Below are 25,043 nucleotides of genomic sequence, written 5' to 3' on the forward strand. Positions count from 1 at the left end.
TCCTCCCCTTCCCTCCATCCTCCCTCACTTTCACCAGGCTGGGACAGAGGATTGGGGTACAGGCTTTGGTCTTGGATTAAGGGATTTGGAGTGTGAAAGGGGCTCTGAGCTGAGTTTGGGGCAGGCAGTTGGAGTGCAGAGAGGGTTCTGGGTGAAGGGGGTTCTAGGTGCAGGCTCTGGTAGGAGGACATTTAGATGCAGGAGCGCTCAGGGCTGGGGCAGGGGCTAGGAGTGCTGGAGGGGGTTCATGACTGGTGTAGAGTTTCAGGATGTGCGCTCCAGCTGGGCACTGTTTATCTCAGGTGCTCCTGGGTGGTGGTGCAGTGAGGCTAAAGCAGGCTCACCCTTGTCCTAGCTCTGCACCGCTTCCAAAAGTGGTCAGCAAACTTAATCCCAAGTCCTGGTGTCCCCTCTCTGCTCTGTGGAGATAGGATACAGAGTGGGAGAGGGGCATCTTGACATGAGCACTGCTCCTCTCCCTCCCCTGCCTGCACAGAAAGCACAAGGATCCTGAGGGCACAGCTCCAAGGAAAAAGGCAGGAGATACAGAGCAGCGTGGGGAGGATCAGCTCATGTGCCGGCCCCTGATAGCCTCTTTGACAAAACAGTCAGGATCACCTTTCACAGGCTCAAAGGTCTACCAGTAGATCCTGATCTACTGGTTGGTGATCACTGTCATATAACAATACACATACCATACACAGGTAAACACATGATGATCCAAAGACGTATATATGCCACATACATTTTTAGCCTCGAGTGCCATTAGTAATCTGAGAACAACTTTTTTATTTTTGTATAGGGGTTTACTTATAGATCCATATTAACTCTTGTTCCCCAAAACTATTGCTTCTACAAATCCACACTATAGGACTTGACAGGCTGGCCACATGGCCACAGAAACTTTTAAAAAGTAAATGGGAAAGGTACAAATATTACACACACACACTCACAATTCCTTCATCTTAAGATCTGAGTTCCAAAGCAGAGGACTGGGGAGAGGCTCTCTGTGGATCTACTAAAGAACATTTTAAAAAAGGAGGTTTAAAACAAACAGTAGGAAGTTTTTCTTCACTCAGCGCACAGTCAACCTGTGGAATTCCTTGCCAGAGGATGTGGTGAAGGCTAGGACTTTAACAGGGTTCAAAAAAACGCTAGATAAATTCATGGACGTTAGGTCCATCAATGGCTATTAGTCAGGATTGGGTAGGAATGGTGTCCCTAGCCTCTCTTTCTCTGGAGGTGGGTGACACAGGAGGGATCATGTGAGGATTACCTGTTGTGTCCCCTCCCTCTGGGGCATCTGGTATTGGCCACTGTCAGCAGACAGGATACTGGGCTTGATGGACCGTTGGTCTGACCCAGTATGGCTGTTCTTATGAGACTGATTGTGTTAAGTAGCCCGTTTATCACCATTATGACACAGCCTCTATAGGACCATTCTGTAGAAGGCAAGCTAATGTGATGTTTAACTGGTTAACTGATTAAAGGGAGGGCAGGTGGAGGATGGCCGCTCCAGCCTCGGTAAGCTAGAGCACCCATCCTGCCCACCACAGCCAATCTGGAGCAGCCTCCTCACGCCCCTTTCCCCCTCCACCATAGGCAGAAGTTGCTCCAGCCCAGCTGGAACAATCCTTGCCTGGTCCAGCAAGCTGAAGAAACCCGGTCTACAACAGACTGCGTGGGGATGGAGCAGTTCCCTGGCCACAGCTCCAGGCCCCACTGGTTAAATGGAATCAGTATGCATCACCCATTACGAGTGATGCTTACTGGCTAACCTTTCACATACCTAATTCTGATGGAAGCCTCCGCACACTACTGCAAAATAAATATTAAACTAACAACTTTACACACATCAGACTATCAGATTCATCTTAGAACAGCTAATGTTTGGGGGTAGGGGGACACAAACTTTAAGAGAGAAAGAGAGAGAGGGGGGGGAGGGGAGTCAGGGCAAAACTGGGAGGCAAGATCAAATCAGTATCTTAGATGTCTATATGCAAATGCGAGAAATATGGGCAATAAGCAGGAAAAACTGGAAGTGCTAATAAATAATAACAACTATGACATTATTGGCATCACAGAAACTTGGGGGGATAATACACGATTGGCATGTTGGGATGGAAGGGTACAGCTTGCTCAGGAAGGATAGCCAGAGAAAAAAGGGAGGCAGTATTGCCTTATATATTAAAAATGTACACACTTGGACTAAGGTGGAGATGGACGTAGCAGATAGAAGTGTTGCGAGTCTCTGCGTTAGGGTAAAAGGGGTAAAAAACAAGGGTGATGTCATGCAAGGAGTCTACTACAGGCCACCTACCCAGGCGGAAGAGGTGGATGAGGCTTTTTTTAAATAACTAACAAAATCATCCAAAGCCCAAGATTTGGTGGTGAAGAGGGACTTCAACTATCCAGATATATGTTGGGAAAATAACACAGCAGGGCACAGACTATCCAATAAGTTCTTGGACTGCATTGGTGACAATTTTTTATTTCAGAAGGTTGAAAAAGCAACCGGGGGGGAAGCTGTTCTACATTTGATTTTAACAAATAGGCAGGAGAATTTGAAAGAGGGAAGACAGCTTGGGTGAAAGTGAACATGAAATCATAGAGTTCACAATTCTAAGGAAGGGTAGAAGGGAGAACAGCAAAATAGAGACAATGGATTTCAGGAAGGCAGATTTTGATACTCTCAGAGAGCTGATAAGTAAGGACCCATGGGAATCAAGACCGAGGGGAAAAACAACTGAGGAGAGTTGGCAGTTTTTCAAAGGGACATTGTTAAGGGCCCAAAAGCAAGCTATTCCACTGCATAGGAAAGATAGCAAATATGGCAAAAGACTGCCTTGGCTTAACCACGATCTAAAAATGTGGTTGCATGATCTAAAAATAAACAAGGAGTCCTATAAAAAATGGAAACTAGGACAAATTACAAAGAATGAATATAGGCAAACAACACAGAAATACAGGAGCAAGATTAGAAAGGCAAAGGCACAAAATAGCTCAAAATAGCTATGGGAAAAAAGGGAAACAAGAAGACTTTTTATAAATACATTAGGAGCAAGAGGAAGACCAAGGACAGGGTAGGCCCACTGCTCAGTGAGGAGGGAGAAACAGTAACAGGAAACTTGGAAATGGCAGAAATGCTTAATGACTTCTTTGATTCGGTCTTCACCGAGAAGTCTGATGAAGGAATGCCTAACATAGTGAATGCTAGTGGGAAGTAAGTAGGTTTAAGAAGATAAAATTAAAACAAAAAAACAAGTTAAAAATTACTTAGAAAAGTTAGATGCCTGCAAGTCATCAGGGCCTGAGGAAATGCATCCTAGAATACTCAAAGAGCTGATAGGAGGAGGTATCTGAGCCTCTAGAGATCATCTTTGGAAAATCATGGGAGACAGGAGAGATTCCAGAAGACTGGGGAAAGGGCAAATATAGTGCCCATCTATAAAAAGGGAAAGAAGACCAACCCAGGAAACTACAAACCAGTTAGTTTAACTTCTGTGCCAGGAAAGATAATGGAGCGAGTAATTAAGGAAATCATCTGCAAACACTTGGATGGTGGTAAGGTGTTGGGAAACAGCCAGCATGGATTTGTAAAGAACAAATCATGTCAAACCAATCTGATAGGATAATGAGTCTTGTGGATAAAGGAGAAGTGGTGGATGTGGTACACCTAGACTTTGGTAAGGCATTTGATACGGTCTCACATGATATTTTTATTAATAAACTAGGCAAATACATCTTAGATGGGGCTACTATAAGGTGGGTGAATAACTGGCTGGATAACTGTACTCAGAGAGTAGTTATTAATGGTTCTCAATCCTGCTGGAAAGGTATAACAAGTGGGGTTCCACAGGGGTCTGTTTTGGGCCTGGCTCTGTTCAATATATTCATCAACAATTTAGATACTGGCATTGAAAGTACGCTTATTAAGTTTGCAGATGATACCAAGCTGGGAAGAGTTGCAACTAATCTGGAGGATAGGGTCATAATTCAAAATGATCTGGACAAATTGGAGAAATGGTCTGAGGTAAACAGGATGAAGTTTAATAAAGACAAATGCAAAATGCTCCACTTAGGATAGAACAATCAGTTTCACACACACAGAATGGGAAGCGACTGACTAGGAAGGAATACGGCAGAAAGAGATCTAGGGGTTATAGTGGACCACAAGCTAAATATGAGTCAATAGTGTGATGCTGTTGTAAAAAAAGCAAACATGATTCTGGGATGCATTAACAGGTGTATTGTGAGCAAGACACAAAAAGTCATTCTTCCGCTCTACTCTGCACTAGTTAGGCCTCAGTTGGAGTATTGTGTCCAGTTCTGGGCACCGCATTTCAAGAAAGATGTGGAGAAATTGGAGAGGGTCCAGAGAAGAGCAACACAAATGATTAATGGTCTAGAGAACATGACCTATGAAGGAAGGCTGAAAGAACTGCGTTTGTTTAGTTTGGAAAAGAGAAAATTGAGGGGGGGACATGATAGCCGTTTTCAGGTATCTAAAAGGGTGTCATAAGGAGGAGGGAGAAAACTTGTTCATCCTGGCCTCTGAGGAAAGAACAAGAAGCAATGAGCTTAAAGTGCAGCAAGGGAGGTTTAGGTTGGACATTAGGAAAAAGTTCCTAACTGTCAGGGTAGTCAAACACTGGAATAAATTGCCCAGGGAGGTTGTGGAATCTCCATCTGTGGAGATATTTAAGAATAGGTTAGATAAATGTCTATCGGGGATGGTCTAGACAGTATTTGGTCCTGCCATGAGGGCAGGGGACTGGACTCGATGACCTCTCGAGATCCCTTTCAGTCCTAGTATTCTATGATTCCAACAGCTGTCAGAAGAAGGGGCATCAGACCTGATTGGAGCTTCATCTCCAGGAACAGCCAAAAAGAGGTGCCCAATGTTGAATAAACCTCATAACAGTGCTGACCATCTGAAATGATGTTTTAAGGGCTGTAATTTTACTTTGTTATTTTAGTATACCAAAAATGGTCCCCAAGCCTGAGCCCAGTTTAACTCTATAGCCAAAACCACAGGACGTATTCCACTTCGAAGTGTTTCTCTAATTAATAACATGAAAATCCCAAGGGAAAATAACTTTTTTGTGAAAACCGCTACCTAATCATCAGCAAAGGAATATCGTGTATATAAAGAGTAGATAAATAATGGACACAGAAGGTTTATTTATAATGCAAGCTATTGGAAACTAATTGGCACTAATTGGAAACTAATTTTAAAGGCACAATACTGTTTTGTACCTTCAGTTAAATGCCAGAATAGATTCTTTCCATCGTCCTGTTAAGGCAAGTAAGCAGGTTTCTTTTTTTTAATATCGCAGCATAGAGAAAGTTTTTAAGTGCTGTATTAAAATAGAATTTGTTAAATTCAATAGTTTATTTAATAAATTCAACCTTGTCCACAATTTAGAAATGGTTTACTCTTTGGAAGAATTCAATATATTTATCTGTAACTACTTACAGGCACATGGACTTTTCGAAACATCTCGGCTCCTTTGCGCGCATCCAGTAAAGCAATGTCTTGTGGAGTAGAAACAATCACTGCCCCTGGGAACAGAAAATGTCAAATTAGATTTAAAACTTACACTGTAAATGAAACTACAAAGCTGATTTTGGAATACACTCTACTTCTGAAAAAAAAATTGCTTCTTTATACACGTAGATTATATGTTAAATATGATATTTATGACTTGCGGTTTAGACTATAAATGACCGGATTCCAAGATCTCAAATTATGGTATGGAGAGCTAAAAATAATTAGATGTTTTTACTATTTTTCTATGTGGACAATCACAGTGGTTTCTATATTACTGGGTGGGAAAGAGATTGGCATAAAGAAAGAAAGATGCTCCATGAAACAATGTGTACATAAAAATGCGGTCCACTTTTTGAAAAAGTTTGAGAACCTTTGGATTAACAGCAGCAATGGCCTATAAGTCATAAGGCAGACAAGCTGCACCAGCCTACTAGCTTTGTGGTAGGGTTATGCCAATTGAGACAAGTGATCTAGGGGCATAAGCCTGCAATCTCTACACTAGGAAAAGTTGAATCTTTGAGTTCCATTTCTGGTATGAACACGACTGCTTGCATGATTAAGAGCTTGTATGTTTTCATCACTAGATTTGAAAGTGGCAAAGAGTGACTAATTGCTCATGTAGGCAATTAGGGTATTCAAGATCTATCTCCAGGTTAGTTGAATAACAATGGAAACACTGGCTATCAGTCAGAAACATATAAATATCCCTTAGAGAAGCGGTCTCCAACCTTTTTAACCATGAGATGACTTTTTGAATTTAAGTCCAATCCAGGATCTACCTCAAACCCAAATACCCTTGCCCTGCCTCCCTTCTGCCCCTTCTCCAAGGCTCCACCCCTGCTCACTCCATCCTCCCTCCCCCATCCTCACTCACTTTTATCACTGGGGGCAGGGGTTTGGGCAGGAGGGGTTCACTACTGCGGCTAGGGTAAGGAATGAGGGCTCCAGCTAGGCACCACTTACCACAGGTGACTTCTGGGTGGTGGTGAAGGGGGCTAGGACAGGCTCACCTCTACCCTGGCCCTGCACCACTGCCAAAAGCAGCCAGCAAACTCTCTCCATCCCTGCCCCCTCGCTCTGTGAAGATGGGGGACAGGGTGGAGAGAGGGGCACCCTGACATCAGCACCCCCTCCTCCTCTTCTTCCCATGCCCTGAACAGCAAGCAAGAGGCTGCCAGAGTTGGGGAGCTCCAACGCAGAGGGCAGCACAGAAGTGCTGAGAGGAGCAGAGGAAGTGCTGGCACTTGATAGTGTCCCAGCCAAATCTCTCAGGATCATCTGTCAAAGGTTCCAAGATCTACTGGTAGATCCCGATCTACTGGTTGGTGACCACTGCCTTAGAGCCTAGCAATAGGATTTAGCTGGGAGTACAATTTAAAGCATTTTACTGAAGTCATTATCAAGGCTGCTGGTTACTATATTATAATATACTGTCCTACCCTACTGTTCCTTGATTGACAGATTCTGCATTAATATTGTAAACACCACCTTTTGTGCAGGCCTTCCTGTCTAAAAGTCCAAGACATGTTCCAAAAAACTTGGACTTATAGCGAAACAACTTCAAGCGAAGAATTTTTGCTTGTGGCTGAATTCCATTTGTGCAAATTGTTTTCTTTTTGCACAATTTAAGAGCAGGGAATAGGAGGACTCATCAGTTCCTACAAGTGTCAATGACTTTAATGCGGAATGGATGTATACCAGGGCGACTTATAGCAGGGATGCCCTGTATTTGCTTTTAACAGTAACTCCTGCATCGCACAAATGTTTTAAGGTAAAAGCACTACGAGGAACATCTGGATTAAGAATGTCCTCATAATTTTCTCAATTCCAAAAAGAAGAATGCAGTGTGAAAAAATCACAGTTTGGGGAATTTTTTGTTATAACTTCACAAATAGCACCAAGTCTCTCCTATATTTGTTATCACAATGCTCTTATATAATCATATTGACCTGAAATCGCATGAAATATATGCCAGAGTTGACACTTAAACAAATTAAAAGTTACAATTTACACATACAAAATAATGTAAATGGGGCAAAGTAACACTATGTACAAGTCCAAATTGAAAAAGGTATGCAATTTGCTAAACAAATATATATTTCCTATTATATTGTGATGCTATTATTCTCCAGTAATTTCCAATTTTTCTATTCACTTTTAAAATTTTAACTTCTAAAATATTATTGCATATTCATGAATACACTTTAGTTTTACAGATATTAATAAAATGTTTTCCATTTAAACAATGAGAAGAGGTTACGTCTTCATTCCAACATTGCGGTATGTGAACAGCTCAACATTTCATGTCACATATTTGTGCTCCTTCTGAAAATTTACATTAATAAGCTTTTTATATTCAAATATTCCAATAAAGTTAATTTAAAGACATACACAGGAAAAAAACAATTAGTGTGTAATCAAATGAAGAAACTAAAATTGTCCTGGTTACAGATAGCAAAAGCAATAAATTCCTAAAGGAGAAAAATAGACTGCTAAATTTGTATGGGCTTCACTCTGTAACTGCTGCTAGCTGCTCCCATCTACCCACTACCTCTCCCCCACACAATTTTTTTCCTTCTCTCCTCCCCTCCTTCCTCGGCCCCCTTCTTCCTTTCCCCATTTATTCTTGGTTCTGGACATTCAACACGCTGTTCATCTGAAGAAGTGGACTGTGTCCACAAAAGCTCATGATACCATCTACATGTTTTGTTATACTTAAAAGTTATACCAGACTGTTGTTTTTTAAGTTTTTCATTATATTTGTTATTTTTCAGATAAATCTGATCAGATTAGGGATGAGCTGTTTCTGTGGTGGCAGAGCAAGGAACCAAGGGCTTATCTTCTGTGCTAGAGTTTCATCTGGTGATGTTCACTGAGGTGTGGAGAAAACTCAGTTGACAACCTGGCTTTGGATCCATGTCCTTCTTGTTTGCTGAAGGCTAGTGATAAAGTTCTTGGTCCTCTACTTATGGGGACTGTCAATACTTGTGATAGAGGGCAGGCTGCCTGTTGTTTGAGAGAAGCATTAGTGTTTAGTCAGTTTTTGAGTTCACTAAAAAAGGCATTGTTTGATGGTGACTCTGTAATTCTTGGCAAGATTCAGATATTCCCTTTTTGGGTAAGATAGTGGTGAGAAAGATGTAAGTGAGAACTCTCACAGTACCTAAAATCCTTTGATCTCTTTGACTCCTGTCAATCTGTTTACAGACCTGGCGAGGGCACAGGATACGCACCGAATGGCAATGGAAGAAAATCAAGTGTCCTTGCTGGTATTATGACGTCTACAAGATGCCTTTGATACTATTGTTTATGAAGTGCTGTTATCTCACCAGAGAACCTTGGTGGTAGAGAACAAGGCTTCCATTCGATATCTTCATTCTTTTCTCATGGAGAGCTCTCGGTGAATAATAGCCATCATTTGTTCCTATTCCTGAAGAGCTCTTAGGTGTGTGGTACAACACAGTACCATTCTGTCAACCATCATGTTCAACATACATATGGAGCTGTTGAAGGAGGCAGAGGGAGCAGTATTTCAGTATGCTGATGTCACTGAACTGCAGCACTCTCTCTCATCCAACTCTGACTGTAGTTCTACGTCTCAGCCAATATCTAGTTGAGTTTGAGTCATATAAGAGTGCTCAACCCACACAAGATGAAGGCCAAAGTCACGGACTGGGTAAAGCAGTAAGAGGAGATAGGTACAACAGCAGTCCCTTTGATTGAGGGAATCTATCCACAATTAGTTAAGAGGAGGTACATCTAGACTACAGAGCTTTTCCAGGATACCAGAGGAATCCTGGAAAAGCTCTGCCACATCCAAGGAACCCATCTGCTTTTCCAAAAATAATGTCAGAAAAGCAGACACATTTTGTCAGCATCCCTGTAAACCTTCATGAGGAAGAAGTGATGTTCCAAAAGAGCTTTTTTTCCAACATCTTTCCCTGTGTAGACGGACCAAATGTCGGAAAGGCCTCTTTCAGAAGAAAAGCAGAAAAAGATACGCAAATTGCGGATTATCTCCAGATGAAATCAAAATCTGAACATTCTCCTTTGATGGACTATCATGCTTTTAAAAAGGCACAACTTCTGGGAAATTCACATGCCAAGGGATGGAATTGTGGTGAAGGAGGGCTAATTTCCAGAAAAAGAACATACATTTGATTTCTAAAAACGACATAGCACAAAGATCAGCTTCGGTTACCTTCAAAAACCACCTTGATACTCAGTATGTTTTAAAGCATTTATTTGGTCACTCTCTTAAGGAAATAATTAGCAATAAGTATGCAGTACTATCAATCATATGGGTTTCTCTTCTCCTTTAGTAATGTTCAAACCAACAGTACTGGTTTTATCTTTCCATATATAATAAGTGTCTACAAATGTAACCATTGCAGCTGTCCTAATACTTATCAGGTATTTATGTCTCTGTTGCTAAAGCCCAGCGAGAATCCCAGATAGCAAGTACAATTTATTGTGCTGCTTTTTCCAATACTTAGATACTATTTTCCAGGACTGAAAAAGTTCATTGAAGTCTGACTGCAACCCGTACCTGAAATACTTGTTAAATCAATTTGTATGCACAGAAAAGATAAATTTAAATCTATAATGAAAAAAGTCAAGCCATTCATGCATTAAGCTGTACTAAAATTTCAATTTATAATGTCTGCTGTGTACAGCACTGCAATACTAAAAGTATCCAAAAATTAGACAGCCCTGGGCAAATATCTGCATTCTTCATCAAAAATATTGCAGTCATTGTTAACAGAAACAATTTTTTTAGCATATGAACTGTGCCTTAACAAGTAAAACAAAAAATGTTAGATAGTCACATCAATGAGGATTATAGATCTAACCTCTAAAAATCAACCTGTAACTACAAGGAATTTCTTTACTGCAATTATATAAAAACGGGAATGGTAAAAAGCATGATGTTGACATAAATCCATGTGGCTGTTTGAATCAACCTGTAAGAATCTTACACAACAAACCTGACATTTTAAAAAACAAAACAAACAAGGTTGCCTCTCATTGGTGAGGATGACCATTGGAGGAGAAAGTAAAGGTAGTGAACAGATTAAAAGGTATGAAAATGGCCACCCTGCACTTTTAAGCAGGACAGTATATGACTGGCTGGCCAAATGAAGAGAAAAATGCTTTATGATGGGAGGTGGGGTGAAAACTGCTATTAAAAGGAGTCAAGCTTCGTCACTAATTTATCCCCTAGGACTGCAAGATTTAAGAGGCAGCCCTGCCCTGAAGCCTCCCTTTTACACAGAGCAGGCTGGAGCAGGACACACCCTTCCTGCCCTTTAGGTGGTAAAACAATAGGTTTGGTTAAGCTCTACTTTGGGCATTCCTCTAGCCACCCCCTTTTTAGGGGAGCTGGAAAGGAATTTTTCTCTTACCACCATAATTGGCTTGGGTGTAGTTTGGATTTTTTGCCCCTCCCACAGTGGGTTAAGGAAGGGCTCTGTTCATGCACGGCATGAAGGGTTGCAGGCTATACACCACAATTCATTATTTAAGTGTAGGGAGAATGTCTAGTAGAGATACTCCATAGGGATGGGATACAGTGCCTAGATAAATGGCTTGGGAAAGGACTTAACAAAAGACATTAATTAAAGGAGCAAATGGGGAGCAGTTGGAGACTCTTGTGATTGCTATGGCATGGAACCACCCTCCTCCCCATTCTTGTAGCCCACCTTAATCCTCCTAGAGGAGGGATGGATGGTAAGGTCTTGGAAATGGTTTAAGTGTAAGAGCGATCCAGCGACTGTACAAATGGGTAAATGCAAAATTATCTTCTGAACTGAAACTGCATGCACAAACGTGACTTGCTCCTGTTTGGTAAATTCTGAGAGAGCTACATTTCTAAAAGGATTTTGTTTATTCCTCTTTCCAATGAACCAGTGTGCAGAAGCCTTGCTATGGAGCTTGTTCTTTCTGCTGGTTCAAAGCAAGACAACTTAAAAATCATACCTTTTTCTCTCTTAGAAACATCAATTGCAATTTCATTTCAAATCTTACTTGAAATTCTTCAATTTTATCACTTGTTTGTATTATGTGAATTTCTGGGCAGACTGAACGGGTTATTTGCACATCTGTGACTTGGTGTATGAGCAGTAGGACAGGGGCGGCCCGTCCATATAGGTGAACTAGGCGGTCGCCTAGAGCGCCAAGTTAAATGGGGCGCCAAATGGTGGTGCAATATCATTGAGGGATTTGGAGGTGGGGGCGCCGATTGCATGGTTTGCCTAAGGCACCAGTTGCTGGCAGCTAGACTAGGGCCGTCCCTGCAGTAGGATGACGACATATGAAGAGTAAGTACTCTGGAAGCCTCATACGCTCCTCAGTTTGTCTCTGTACAAAGAGATGTAAATCTGAGTAAATATATTAGCTTGCCAATGATTATATCACTGCTAATACAACATTTTACTAGTGTATACTTCCTGCTTCTATTAAGTATTATAGTCTGTAAACAGACCTGGCCAAAAGGTTTGAGGGGCCAAAGGCAGGATGCTAAGAGCGGGGCCCCGGGCATGGCTGGTGAACAGTGAATACTCAACAGCATGGGACCCAAGACATTTGCCTTGCTTGCCTTTCCCTAGGGCCAGGCCTGTTTGTAAACTATGGTGATCCACTCCAAACTCTACAGAGTAGAAAGTGTAATGACATTGGTCCTACCTATCCTACATCTGTTCTATCAGAGGAGAACGATGGTCAACTCCAATGTCATCAATCTGTCACATTTCACTACCAGTAATTCCCCTTTCATTTAAATAAAGGGAGGAAAGATAGGCACTCTCATGTAGTTTAAAATCAAGATTGATCATTCAGACTACCTAGAAGAAAGTCCTTAGGTCCTTCTTGCAGTCCTTGTAGCCTTCACCACCCAATGGAGAGATAATCTTCCGAAACAGATCTCTCTGTTATAATCAAATTGTATATTATGGATGCAAAACCTACTTATGTTTCTATATATATTCTTTTGTATCCAATTTATTCTGGATTTCAGATTACTTTATGCAATATAAATGAATGTATATGTGAGGCTGGGCTACCGTATATAATATATTAATTAGTTTGCACCAAATGGCTTCCAATTTGATATTGAACACAAAAATCTCCATCTTCACTAGAATACATCCATACTAGGAAATCAGCAGGCTACTCAAAGCATGTGTATTCAAGACAAAATGGTGAGGCACCCACCTCTGCATATTCTGCAAATTGAAGGTGGAATGTGAGAACAATGAACACTTAAGGAGGAAAACAAACATGAAGGTAGGGCAATTAATGATTTCCACTCTAAAATGACCCAGGGAATTTCAATATAATTCCTTACTGGAAGATAGATTAGTGGCAGAAGAAAGAAGTTTTTACTAAACAGGAAAATCATTGTTTTACCTAGCCACACCTTAGTCAATAGCTTTGTTAAAGAATTACAGATAGTATAAGGAAAGTTATAGAAGGTTAAAGAATTATGCTAAGTAACTGGTCTCTTGACTGGAATATGGAGCATAGTGATAAAAAAAATCACCATGGTTTCCTAATCACCACCCCTTTAAGTAAACAATAGCAGACAATTGCCACCATTTGCTTCCTCCAATCAAAAGAATGAGAGGATAATTTTTTGCTAATATCACATGTGAGCTAGAGTTAAAAGATGTATTTCATTCTTTCATTTCTTACCTGTCATTTGGGTATTGCTTCAATGTCATCCTGTTTGACAGGATTATCTATATATAATGTGTCAGTCTTTACCCTATCACCATAAAGTTGTAACCTTCATCTTCTCATTTTTCATCTAGTCAACCCTAAAAACAATCAACCATTGCCAGTATAGCTTTTTCTTGATTGTGGGGATAATTGCATGATAATGTGCCTGGGTTTCATGAAGTCAAGTCCCTCTACTCCAAGTATCTTCCAAGAAAGCCTGAAAGTTTCCATCCACTGCCTGTTCCAAGAAAGCCACACACAGAATGGAGAATATGTAATACAAATACTACATCTCACACATACACATCTGCAAACTGCACCTCATATAAACTTCATGCAAATTATATTTGAGACTATACATCTAAATGCAGGAAATTAAGCTCTGTGTAATGACCTTGTAAGAAAGGATAAAAAATTATAAAATTAATAAAATTATATGAGTAGCACGACCACAATGCATGCTATTCTCAAGAGAAATACAAAGTCCAAGAAAATTAGAGAAGTAACTGATAATGGGGCAACAACCGATTTTTAATTTAAAAAAATGAAAGAGAACAGCCAAGTAAGAAATAATAAATTGCTGTATAGAAGAGAACCAGAATACTGCATGGAACTCCATTAGAGTTCATCTAGAAGACCCATTTCTCACTAGGTATCGGGGTGCCATTTCAGATTTTGGGGGAAGATCTGTGCATGCTGTGACAGGGGAGGGGGAAGGGAGTTAGACTATGTGGGGCGGGGGCGGAGGTGAGAGGCTTCAGCAATGTTACTAGGCATACTCAGGACAAGCCAAGCACCAAATAAAGGGGGAGAAATAACTCCACCCAACCTTCCCGCATGACACACATCAACTCTATCCAGGGACTACCAAGATGCTGGAAAACTCTACTTTTTTGGCAGACAACTTAACAGTTAGCTGACAAGGGAACTGTATCTAATTCCTACATAAAATAAAGAAAATGAAATAAATATTAGAGCCTCTCAGCTCTAATACTAACATATCCTGAGATCTTGTGTAATGTCACTTAAGGGACACTGGTTAGCCTTAGCATTTTAATGTATATTCTTACTTTGTTATTAACTCTGTGGAAAGAGAGTGAGAGCTTGTGACGGGGCGGACAGGCCCCGCACTGACGAACAGGGGATAGCCCAGGCCCAGCTGGCAGAGGAAGCCCACCCCTCCGACCCTGCTGGGCATGCTCCCAGCAGCGGCCGGGTATAAAGGCAGAAGGAGCCCTACACTCAAGAAGGCCGCAGGGTGAGGGAGGAGACCAGGCCAGGCCAGTGTTTCTGCAGCAGCTGGGACCAGAGTCGCCGCCCATGTCTGACCCTGACACAGAGAAAGCAGCCGCCGACCCAGGGCGGCAGGAGCGGGCCCACAACCCCAGCAGGGGCGAAGGGGCCCGGGGGGAACCGGGGCGCGGTAGGAAGCAGCCCAGGGCAAAGGATACTAAGTTTGGCTCGGTGTGTATCGGCTGGATCCCCCGCCGAGTGGGCAGGAGCCATAGGCCCTGCCTAAAGGGCCCTGGGCTGGGACCCGGTGGAGAGGAAGGGCCCGGGTCCCTCTACCAACCGTTTTCCCTTCCCTGGATAAGCAAACCCCGGGCCAGGGGAGGCTTCTCAGAGCGGCTAGGCCTCTAGTACCATATATGCCCTGATAGAGGGGCCTTGACTTTCACGTTGGGACTTTGGGTACTGTATAGGCCTGGTAGGAGGGGGCTGAAACCCCTGACAGAGCCCATCAGGACTCCTGGGATATGTCTAGACTACACAATTTTTTCGAAAAAAGTAGCCATAAAAAAAAAAAAAAACACTTCTCCTGCATCTAGACTGCCATCGCATTCTTTCTAAATTAAATCAAAAGAACGCAGCGATTTTTTCAACAGCGGTAAACCTCATTTTACGAGGAAGAATGCCTTTTTTTTTTTTTTTAAAGAACTCTTTAGAAAAAAGGCATTCTTGAACGCAAACAGGACTTTTTCCGAAAGAGTGTCCAGATTGCCTGGGTGATCTCTTTCGAAAAAGCGATCCGCTTTTTTGAAAGCCTTGTGGATATCTATATGATCTCTTTCAAAAGAAGCTTGTAGTCTAGACATACCCCCGGCCTCTTCCTTAGCTCTGGAAGGAGAGTGGAGTCTATTGGGTTACAGCAAGAAGGCAGATACACTTCAGTTCTATATAAGAACATCAGAATGGCCATACCGGATCAGACCAGTATCTTGTCTTCCAACAGTGGTCAATGCTAGGTGCTTCAGAAGAGGCAATCATCATGATTCATCCCGTCACCCATTTCCAGCATCTGGCAAACAGAAGCTAGGGACACCATCCTTGCTCATTCTGGCTACTAGCCATTGACGGGCCTATCCTCTTTCAACTTATTTTGTTCTTATTGGAACCAAGTTATGGTTTGGGCCTTTCCACCATCTCGTGGCAAAGAGTTCAACAAGTTGATTGTGAACAAATAATTTATTTTGTTTGTTTTAAATCTGCTGCCTATAAATGTAATGGTGTCAGCTTCTTGTGTTATGTTAGTGAAGGAATAAACAACATTTCCTTATTCTATTTTTCCACGCCATTCATAATTTTCTCAACATCTAGCATAATTTCGCCCCCCTCTTTAGTCATTTCTTTGCCAAGCTGACAAGGCCCAGTCTTGTTAATTTCTCCTTATATGGAAGCTGTTCCTTACCCCTAATCATTTCTGTTGCCTTTTCTGTACTTAGTCCAAATACAATATATCTTTTTTTCAGATGGGGTGACCAGATCTGCATATAGTATTCAAGATGTGGGCATACAATGACTTTATATAGAGGCAATATGGTACTGTGTCTTATTAGCTATTCCTTTCTTAATGATTCCCAATATTCAGTTAGCTTTTTAGATTGCCATTGCACAATGAGCAGATATTTTCAGGAAACTATCCACAATGATTTCTAGATCTCTTTCTTGAGTCGTGGCAGCTATTTTAGACCTCATCATTTTTTTAATGTATAGTTGGGATTATATTTTTCATGTGAATTAGTTTGCACTTATCAATACTGAATTCCATCTGCCCTTGTGTTGCCCAATCACCCAGTTTTGTGAGATCCCTTTGTAACTTTTTGCAGTCAGCTTTGGACTAGTCCTTGTTCACCCCTTTTTCAAAAAACGTCTTAAGTTTAACAGCAGTGATTTAAATGCAAATCCCAGCAGCACACCACTCATTACTACTCTTCCACTCCTCCACATCTTTTAAGTGGAGTACCTAGAAATGTTTTCATGATGATCTAATGATCCTTCAATTACGAATGACCGGTCTTTTGTTATTCTTAATACCCTGCCTCTCTCTTTTTATAACAAAGTCCCTGCCCCAAAGGGAAAGCTGAAAACACCTCAAACTCTGTTGTATCTAACTGTCACTGGAATGAGGGCATGCAGTTTAAGCAGATCTCAAGCATGAAATCCAGGGATTCCAACCTTGGGGGATGGTGGGACAGGGACTACTGCTCCTCAATCCCCCATAAATTGCAGTTTTGCTAGGTATGTCTTTATTGCAAAGAAAAATCCATGGCAGAGACTCAGAGACAAGGTCAACTGATTTGGATCATAGGGCTCAGGAAGTAGGGCTAAACAAACAAGGCAGAGTAGGAACATCTAGGTTGTTGTTTTTAGCTCTATAACCCAAGCCCTGCAGGCCCAAATAAACTGACCAGTGCGCTCAGACTCAGAGTTTTCTTTGCATTGTAGATATATTCAATGTTGTCTGTCTTCTTGCTCTCAAAGCTACAAATCTAGCAAGCAGATAAGTTGACAGAATGGTAAACATAAAAGCAGAAATCATAATGCTCCATCTAGCCAGACTGAAAAATATACAACATACGTCAGAGAGGAAAATCTGAAGAGCAGAATCAAGCTCCATAAATTACTATAATCATCTAAGCTATGAAGACCCAAGGAACGATAATCAATCTTTGTCTGCTATGTTCACTTTTAGCAGAAGCACAATAAACTTATTATTACACTGTATTTCAATCAGGCAAGGTTCAACTTCAATAAACACTCTCTACATAAATAATTTTTGGAAATGACAAATGGGACTGTTATTGTGTATTGCCCACTTAACTTGAGAAAACTAATAGAGAAAAAATAAAAGCTTGAGTTAATCCCAGTTTTCGTTTAACGCCCACTCATACCCCAACCCCACTATGTTAAAATAAAACCCAGCCATTTTAGAATTCAGGTTTAAATGCCTTTAGGCAGATCCATACTTATGAAAGCTTAATTTCATAAGAACATACATATCATCAGCCTCCACCAGTTTTAAAGATGACAGAGAGAGATTTGTCAACAATTTTTATTTCCTTAGAAAGTTTGAAGACCTGAATATTTTTGCTGGTTTTGAAAAAAAAAAAAATTTTTTTTTTTTAAAGACACATGTTAGAAAAGATGATTGTCCATACCCTTCTTTTCTTGAAAAAGCCTCTATGAACATGTGGAGAATAAGTAGGTTTATAGGAGTCAAAAGAACGGTGGAAACAACTGTTTCAACAGTGCTTCTGAATCTCCAATCTGCTATACTAGTGTAAATTTTTACATTGGCATAAAACTGCTGCAACAGGCAGGAAAAAGGAGCACTGTTTTGTTTACACTTGTTTAATTCAAAGGACTGGCAAATATAATTAACTCTAACACTGAAGAATTTCTTATAAAACCCTCACTTTGTCAGTTAACGGTGTGTACAGTTTCCTGCGAGTAAGGGGATGGGATTGTCTACATAGTAAATGGAACCTAAATAACTCAACAGATTATTATGCATACTTTTAGTTATTTTTCAGTTCAAGTCTGTGTGTGAACACACATGTTCCAGAAAACGAAAGTGTTCTATTTCAAAATAATTTAATTCAGTAAAAAAAAGGTTTTCTAAAAAAGGTATTTTAATAATACAAAAAGTAAAATGGAAAATAAAGTTATTTTCAATATGTAATAAAATATTTTTCCAGGATGAAAATAAGTCACTTGGGGGTTTACACCAAAATGTCTGTTCTTGATTCATTATTTAGGAAAGGCTATTCTGATAAACTTCCAAGTGTAGACAAACCCCATATGCTCTTAAGCAGCTTTCAGATCTTACAAACATTACTGTCAGAGGAAAACTTATGTCTGTCAGATCATCGTTAGCAAGCCGAAGTCGTAAGTCTTTATATTCCAATTGTTTTTGACTTATCAAAAGTTTTTTTCTTTCATATAATTCATTTATTCTCATATCCTTTTTTTCAAACATCATTTCAGGTAAAGCATGCAAAGCATGCTCAGCATACAATACCCCGATTGCACACTATATTCAGCGGTAATATAAGGTGCTAAAAAACTGATCTCAGTTGATTTTTCTGAAGTACAGACTGAAATATTTCTGCACGAGCCTAGGCAAGTAGCTGACAAATACGTTTGTTAGAAAGAATAGCCACGTAAAATACAATTTTTAGAAGTGTATCATAAAATGTCATGTTCCTTAGCTTTTTTAAAGAGCCTTGGGCACAAGTGAAATAATCAAAACATTGGTATTCAGTACTATTATTTCTATTTGTTACTGCTTAAAAAGTGAACTAGGAGGAAGGAGCACCAAAGGAAATGGATGTATAAATGCATACGCAAGCTTGTCTGCTTGTAACTTTGCTGTCAACAGAATGGAAGCATTACAACAGTACCATATTATTTTTCTTGGTAAGAACATATTTATTTGTTAGCAGCAAGAGTACTGGAGAGACTTATGTAACAACTGCCATTGACACTGAGTTACCATATCTTCCTGGAAATCTATTTTAAGATTGCACTCTCTTTTTTTATTCCAAATACTAACTGTGGTATGTAGCCTATCACTGAAATCAGCTAGGTAACTAGAAGATAGCTAATGTAATGCTGCCTTTTCAAAGGGTACGTCTAGACTACACGCTTCTTTTGAAAGAAGCTTTTTTAAAAAGTATCTTCCAAAAAAGCTTCTTTCAAAATAGAGCATCTAGACTACTTACAGCGGATCGAAAAAGTGATGCACTTTTTTGGAAGAGAGTGTCCAGACTGCATGGACACTCTGTCAAAAAAAGGAAACCAGGAAACACTTCTGGCAGGGCATTGGGGCAACATTTACTTCCAGGTTCTGCTGCATGCCCTTTGTAGGGATGCGTGCTTAAAGGGACCCCCCTGGACAGCCATTTCTCTGATGCTGCAGCTGGCTTCCCTACCTCTCAGAGGGACAGCAAAGCTGCTGCAGTGTGTGCTGTGACTGCCCTGCTTTCTGGGATGCCACAGCAGCTTGGTTTTGTGTCAGTTTTTCTGGGTTTGACTTTTTTTTTTTTTTTTTTTTTTGCCATGGAGCTAGAGCTGCCCCTGGGCAGGCGATGGCCCCACGCTGCCATGCTGCAAATTCTGTTGCATCTCCATGACACCATCATGATCAGGGCTTGCCAAGCAGCGGTGAGCCCCGCTCGCCAGTCACGAGGAAGTGCACGTGACGACCACACTGCGCAGCCCCGCCGGGCTAAAATCTACTTGCGAGTAGACTACCTAATTTGTTGAGCCCTGGTCATGATGCTCCTGCCCCATCTGGACTCAGAACCCAGCCTTCAGCCCCTCGCCCAGGTGGCAGCACCACTATCCTTGCCACCGAACTTACTAGCAGACAGGCGATTTTGGAGGCTGAACACCAGTTCTGACTGGTGAAACCATCTCATCATGGAGCAGTGGGACAACCAGCATTGGCTCTGAAACTTCCATATGTGGAAGGTCACATTCCAGGAGCTGTGTGTCTGGCTCACCCCTGCTCTCCAACGGAAGGACACCCACTTGTGGCCCGCCATCCCCCTGGAGAAGTGGGTTGCTATTGCCCTGTGGTAGCTGGCCACCCCCGCCAGCTACCATTCAGTGGGACAACAGTTTGGCATGGAGAGGTCTACTGTCAGGGATGTCTTGATGGGATAAAGTTGCTCTCGGGGGACAGTCCATGGAGGAGGGGACAACAGGAAAAGGGCAGGGGAAGTGGGGGATGGGGTAGGAGTGGGAAGAGCCCTCCTGGCCTCACCCTGCCCTGGTGCGGTGGGGGTAGGAGCTCCTGGGGTCTTGGAGGGGAGGGGTGGGGGATCACATCTCAAGGGCTCATGCACCCCTTCTAATTTCCTGTTTTGTGTGTTTCCATTTATCTCTTTTTGCAGATGGTGAGGGCCATCAATTCGGAGCTGCTGCACAGGACTGTCTGCCTCGGAGACCTGGACATCGTCGTGGCCCTATTTGCAGGGCTAGGATTCCCGAACTGCGGTGGAGCGCTCGATGGGACACACATCCCGATCCGCACACTGCCCCATCGAGCAGCCCAGTACATAAACAGAAAGGGCTACTTCTCCATGGTGCTACAGGCCCTGGTTGACCATCGGGGACAGTTTACAGACATTTGCATCGTGTGGTCAGGCCCGGCACCGGCCGAAGATGATGCCCACATCTTCCGTAACTCCTACTTGTACCGCTGGCTGCAGGCTGGGACATTCTTCCCGCAGCGCAACTTTGCAGTTGAGGATGTGCAGATGCCAATGTGCACTGTGGCCAATGTAGCGTAGCCCCTTATGCCCTGGTTCACGAAGCCCTACACTAGCCACCTGGAAGCCAGCAGGAAACAATTTAACTCGTACCTGAACAGGGCTCGCATGCAGGTGGAATGTGCCTTCAGGCATCTGAAGGGGAGGTTTAGGTGCCTGCTCATTCGCCTCGACACAGAGGAACGCAACATCTCCGAGGTGGTTGCTGCATGTGGTATGCACCACAACCTGGTGGAGTGGAAAGGGGAGGCGTTCCTTCCAGCGTGGGGGCTTCCATGCACCCAACTGGGTGGTGGGAGAGGTGTGGCTCGCCGGAAGATATGCATGCTCACACTGTTCCTGAGGGCATGCCCTCCTAGAGAGCACTGAGTACCTGTTCTAGGGACAGGGGATGCTGATGCTCTCACTGCAAGCCCTGGTGTGGCCTGACCTCACAGGAGCCCAGAGATGTACAGGTCACCATCCTGGCCCCCTGCCCCCTCATGGCCAAGCAGCACAGAGAAGTGTCTGGCCACAGTTGGTTCCCACGGGTTGCAGAGGGGCCTAGAGCAGTCTGGCCCTCCCAGGGCCCCCAACCCATATGCCTGCACCTGGCAGCACTGTCTGCAGGAGCAGATGGTGCCTCACACACATGCGGGGGTGGAACGTCCCTCCCTGGGGTCGGACATGTATAGGGCCTCCCCCTTCCCCCCCGGCTGTGATCAGCATGACATGTCACAGTAGTGCACTATCCCGTTAACCTCCTCCCCTGCACTTTATATTGCAACTTCACAGCACCCACCTAATGTTCCCTCCCTGGTGTCCGAAGACATCTGAGATGCCTCCTGTGTCTGGGGGACTAACTCCAGGATGAGGGTCACCATGCACCTGGTATCCTCCTCCTCGTCCAGGAGCTGCTGGTCCTCAGGGTTGTAATCCTCGAGCTGTGGCCGCTGCTGCACAGGTGTCTCCATCCCAGACTCCACAACTGTCCCTGGAGACAGGGGTTCCCCACCCCGGTTCAGCTCCTCATAGTAAGCACAGTAATGCGGTGCTTCCCCAGAGCGGGAGCTGCGATCACAGGTCCTCACATACCCCTTCTGCAGTTCCTTGACCTTGGCTCTGACTTGGTCTAGGGTGTGGGGGTGGTGGCGGCCTTTCTTTGCTAGACCATCGGCCATTTGACCATAAATATCTGCCTGGACTGCAGGGCCTGCAGAAACTCCTCCTTGGTCCACAGCTCCAAGAGGGTCTTTATCTCTGGGCCAGACCATGATGATGCCCAGCATCTGCTGCCCCTTGGATATGTCCTAGGATATGTCTCTGGAAGGACCAGAGGAGTCTCTAGGGGCTTGTGGCTGTGACATGGCTCTGTCTTGCAGTACCAGGGACAGCCATGTGGTCAGGGTCCTGCTGGGAGCTAGCTTCCTGCCACAATGCTTCTCCTGGCTGCTGGCAGGAACAATAGAGATGTTTAGTGGAGATGGAGTGTCCACCACGACTTTTTCCTGGAGGCCTTTTTTTTTCCCCCCCGAAATAAAAGGCTCCCCCGTGTCCACACACTCCTCTTTTCGAAAGATCTCTTTCAAAAAAGGTGTTATTCCTTGGAAAATGAGGCTTAGCACTGTTGAAAAAAACTGCTGCATTCTTTCAATTTATTTTCAAAAATGCAGCGGCAGTCTAGACACAGGTGAAGTTTTCTCGAAAAAAGACCACTTTTAAAAAAACCCAACTCTATAGTCTAGACATACCCCAAAAGACCCCAGAGGCGATCCTGGCAATTATTGGCCAATAAGCCTAACTTCAACAAATTGGTAGAAACTACAGTAAAAAACAGAATTATCAGAGACAGAGGTGAACATAATTTGTTGGGGAAGAATCAACATGGTTCTAAAGGGAACTCATGTCTCAGCAATCTATAAGAATTCTTTGAGTAAGTCAGCGACCATGTGAACAAGGATGATCTAGATCAGGGCTACTCAACTTTAGAAGCCCCAAATGATACTCACAGCATATGCCGAGGGCTGCAACTTAAGTGTGATTGCATATACACGCAAATATATATGCAAACATATGCAAATAGCTTTTTTACACTGACGGGCATGAATACAAAATTTACGACAAAACTACACAACACGCAGGCCTCATTTAAGTCAGTTCTGCTGATATTAGTAAAACGCAATATCTACCGGATTTCCACCCATATGACAGCACTTTTAGTGAGCAATTGACAGTCCATGAATTTAACTACTAAAATGTATATCAACAGAAGACCATTATATTGACTACTTTTTTGTTTTGGCTTCACAGCTGTCCAGGAATTTAACTACTAAAACACATATCAACCCAAACTGTACCATAAACCCAAACCACACCGCGGGCCGCAACCAAACAGGCCATGGGCCACATGTGGCCCATGGGCCGCGTGTTGAGTAGCCCTGATCTAGATGATGATAATATACTTGGACTTTCAGAAAGCCCCTGCCACAAAAAAGAAGAACAAAGACCCAATGACATTAATAGGCAGCATGTTTAAAACAAACATAATACTTCTTCATATGATGCACAGTTAATCTTTGGAACTCATTGCCGGGGATGTTGGAAAGGACAGAAGTATAACTGGGTTCAAAACTGAATTAGGTAAGTTAATGGAGGATGGATCCATTAATGGCTAAACTTAAAAATACAACAAATGGTCTGGTAGCACTTTATAGACTAACAAAACATGTAGATGGTATCATGAGCTTTCGTGGGCACAGCCCACTTCTTCAGATGACCGGAGTTTTAATGGCGGTTAGCCAAGATGGTCAGGGATGCCACTCCAAATTCTGGGTGTCCCTAAAACTCTGACTAATAGAAGCTGGATGAGGGTCAATGGATCACTTTGTAATTGCCCTGTTCTGTTTAATCCCTCTGAAGCATCTGGAACCAGCCCCTGTTTGAAGACAGGATACTGGATTATATGAATCACTGGTCTGAAATACTATGGCCATTTTTATGTTATTCTGTTTTAAATTTCTGTCATTCATTCTGTATACTGCTGATAGTGATCTCTGCCAAAGCATATGAGATGGAAAAACTTACAACTCCTCATTTGAGGCCTGATTCTGTGAGGAATGCCTTTGTCTTTTCAAAGGCAGAATCTTTAACTCCCATTGCAGTCAGTGGGATTTGTGGATCTTACTACATCAGAGTTGATCCATACTGTTTTAAAACCTCCAGCTAAAATTCAAATTCAGAACATCATGAAAAGAAGGATGCATTAGCGTGTTAAAACACTGAGTTTGCCTAATTAGTCTTTGTGCATTAAGAAGATTGCTTGACTTGTAACTTAAAAAAAATATGAAGACAAACTTTTTTTTTTTTTTTTACACTATATTAGAATTCATATGCCACAATGGAAAGCAGCAGGGAATGTATTTTCTAATATTAACTCTGCATCCATCAAATTATAATGCAATTGATTTTTCCCCAGAGCATTAATTGGTTCAACTTTCCTATCTTCATATGCCTGTTAATGTTTAAAACTAAATACTGTATTGTCTCACTGCTGGCATTTTAACGACTGCTGTTTATACTTTTCATCGGTATTAAGCAAATAATTTCAAAATATGTTTCTACACATTTCTAGTATTTCAACTGTCATTTTCTAAAAGATTTTTCTATTGCTATGATGAACATGCTGAAAGAGTCAAACAAGAAGTGTACCTGTAACTGGAATATTCTGCGACACTGATAAGTGTACATCTCCTGTTCCGGGTGGCATGTCAATTACTAAATAGTCCAGCTGACCCCAGTCTACCTGAAAAAGATTGCAAATGCATTTAAAAAAAAAAAGGAATTGCACCTTCTGGAAAACAGTCTGAAAATAAACTTGGTACAATAAACACACTTAACATTTTTTAAAGGGAATCAGCAGCGGCAGCCAGCTTGTGCTGAGACAGACAAGTGGACAGGCTGCCACTGCTGTGTCTTTAAAAACGCAGAGTGACAGCACGAGGGTTGTCCTGAGACCCGGAGGGGCACAAGAGAATGAGCCGGCGCCTTTGCACGCCGTCTGCTCTCTGTACTTTTAAGAGTATAGAGCGGCAGCTGGGAGTTATGCTCAGACGCAGCCCAGGTCTTTGCACATCGGTTCTTCTCTGCCCCTTTACGAGTGCAGGGGGCTGTGTGTGACTGTGTAGTCGACAGTGCTACCTGATAAGCTGCTGCTTATCAGGTAGTTGACTATT

The 25,043-nt window shown here is 42.4% G+C and overlaps 1 protein-coding gene across 3 annotated transcripts in view; it reads right to left on the reverse strand.

The window, feature by feature from the left end:
* The window catches only part of NUBPL (NUBP iron-sulfur cluster assembly factor, mitochondrial), a 156,925-nt gene that overhangs the window by 35,030 nt on the left and 96,852 nt on the right, over positions 1-25,043 (reverse strand). For 2 of the 3 annotated variants that reach the window (XM_014570137.4, XM_014570136.4), the window contains 3 exons: positions 24,520-24,613; positions 5,480-5,565; positions 345-419 (listed from right to left, as the gene is read on the reverse strand). In XM_014570137.4, the coding sequence (XP_014425623.3) occupies positions 345-419; positions 5,480-5,565; positions 24,520-24,613 (255 nt within the window). The remainder of the gene's footprint in view (positions 1-344; positions 420-5,479; positions 5,566-24,519; positions 24,614-25,043) is intronic. The other variant, XM_006116358.5, reaches the window with a different exon arrangement.

Source organism: Pelodiscus sinensis, chromosome 5 (genome assembly GCF_052426305.1).
Source record: "Pelodiscus sinensis isolate ZL-2025 chromosome 5, ASM5242630v1, whole genome shotgun sequence".
Taxonomy (NCBI): Eukaryota; Metazoa; Chordata; order Testudines; family Trionychidae; genus Pelodiscus; species Pelodiscus sinensis.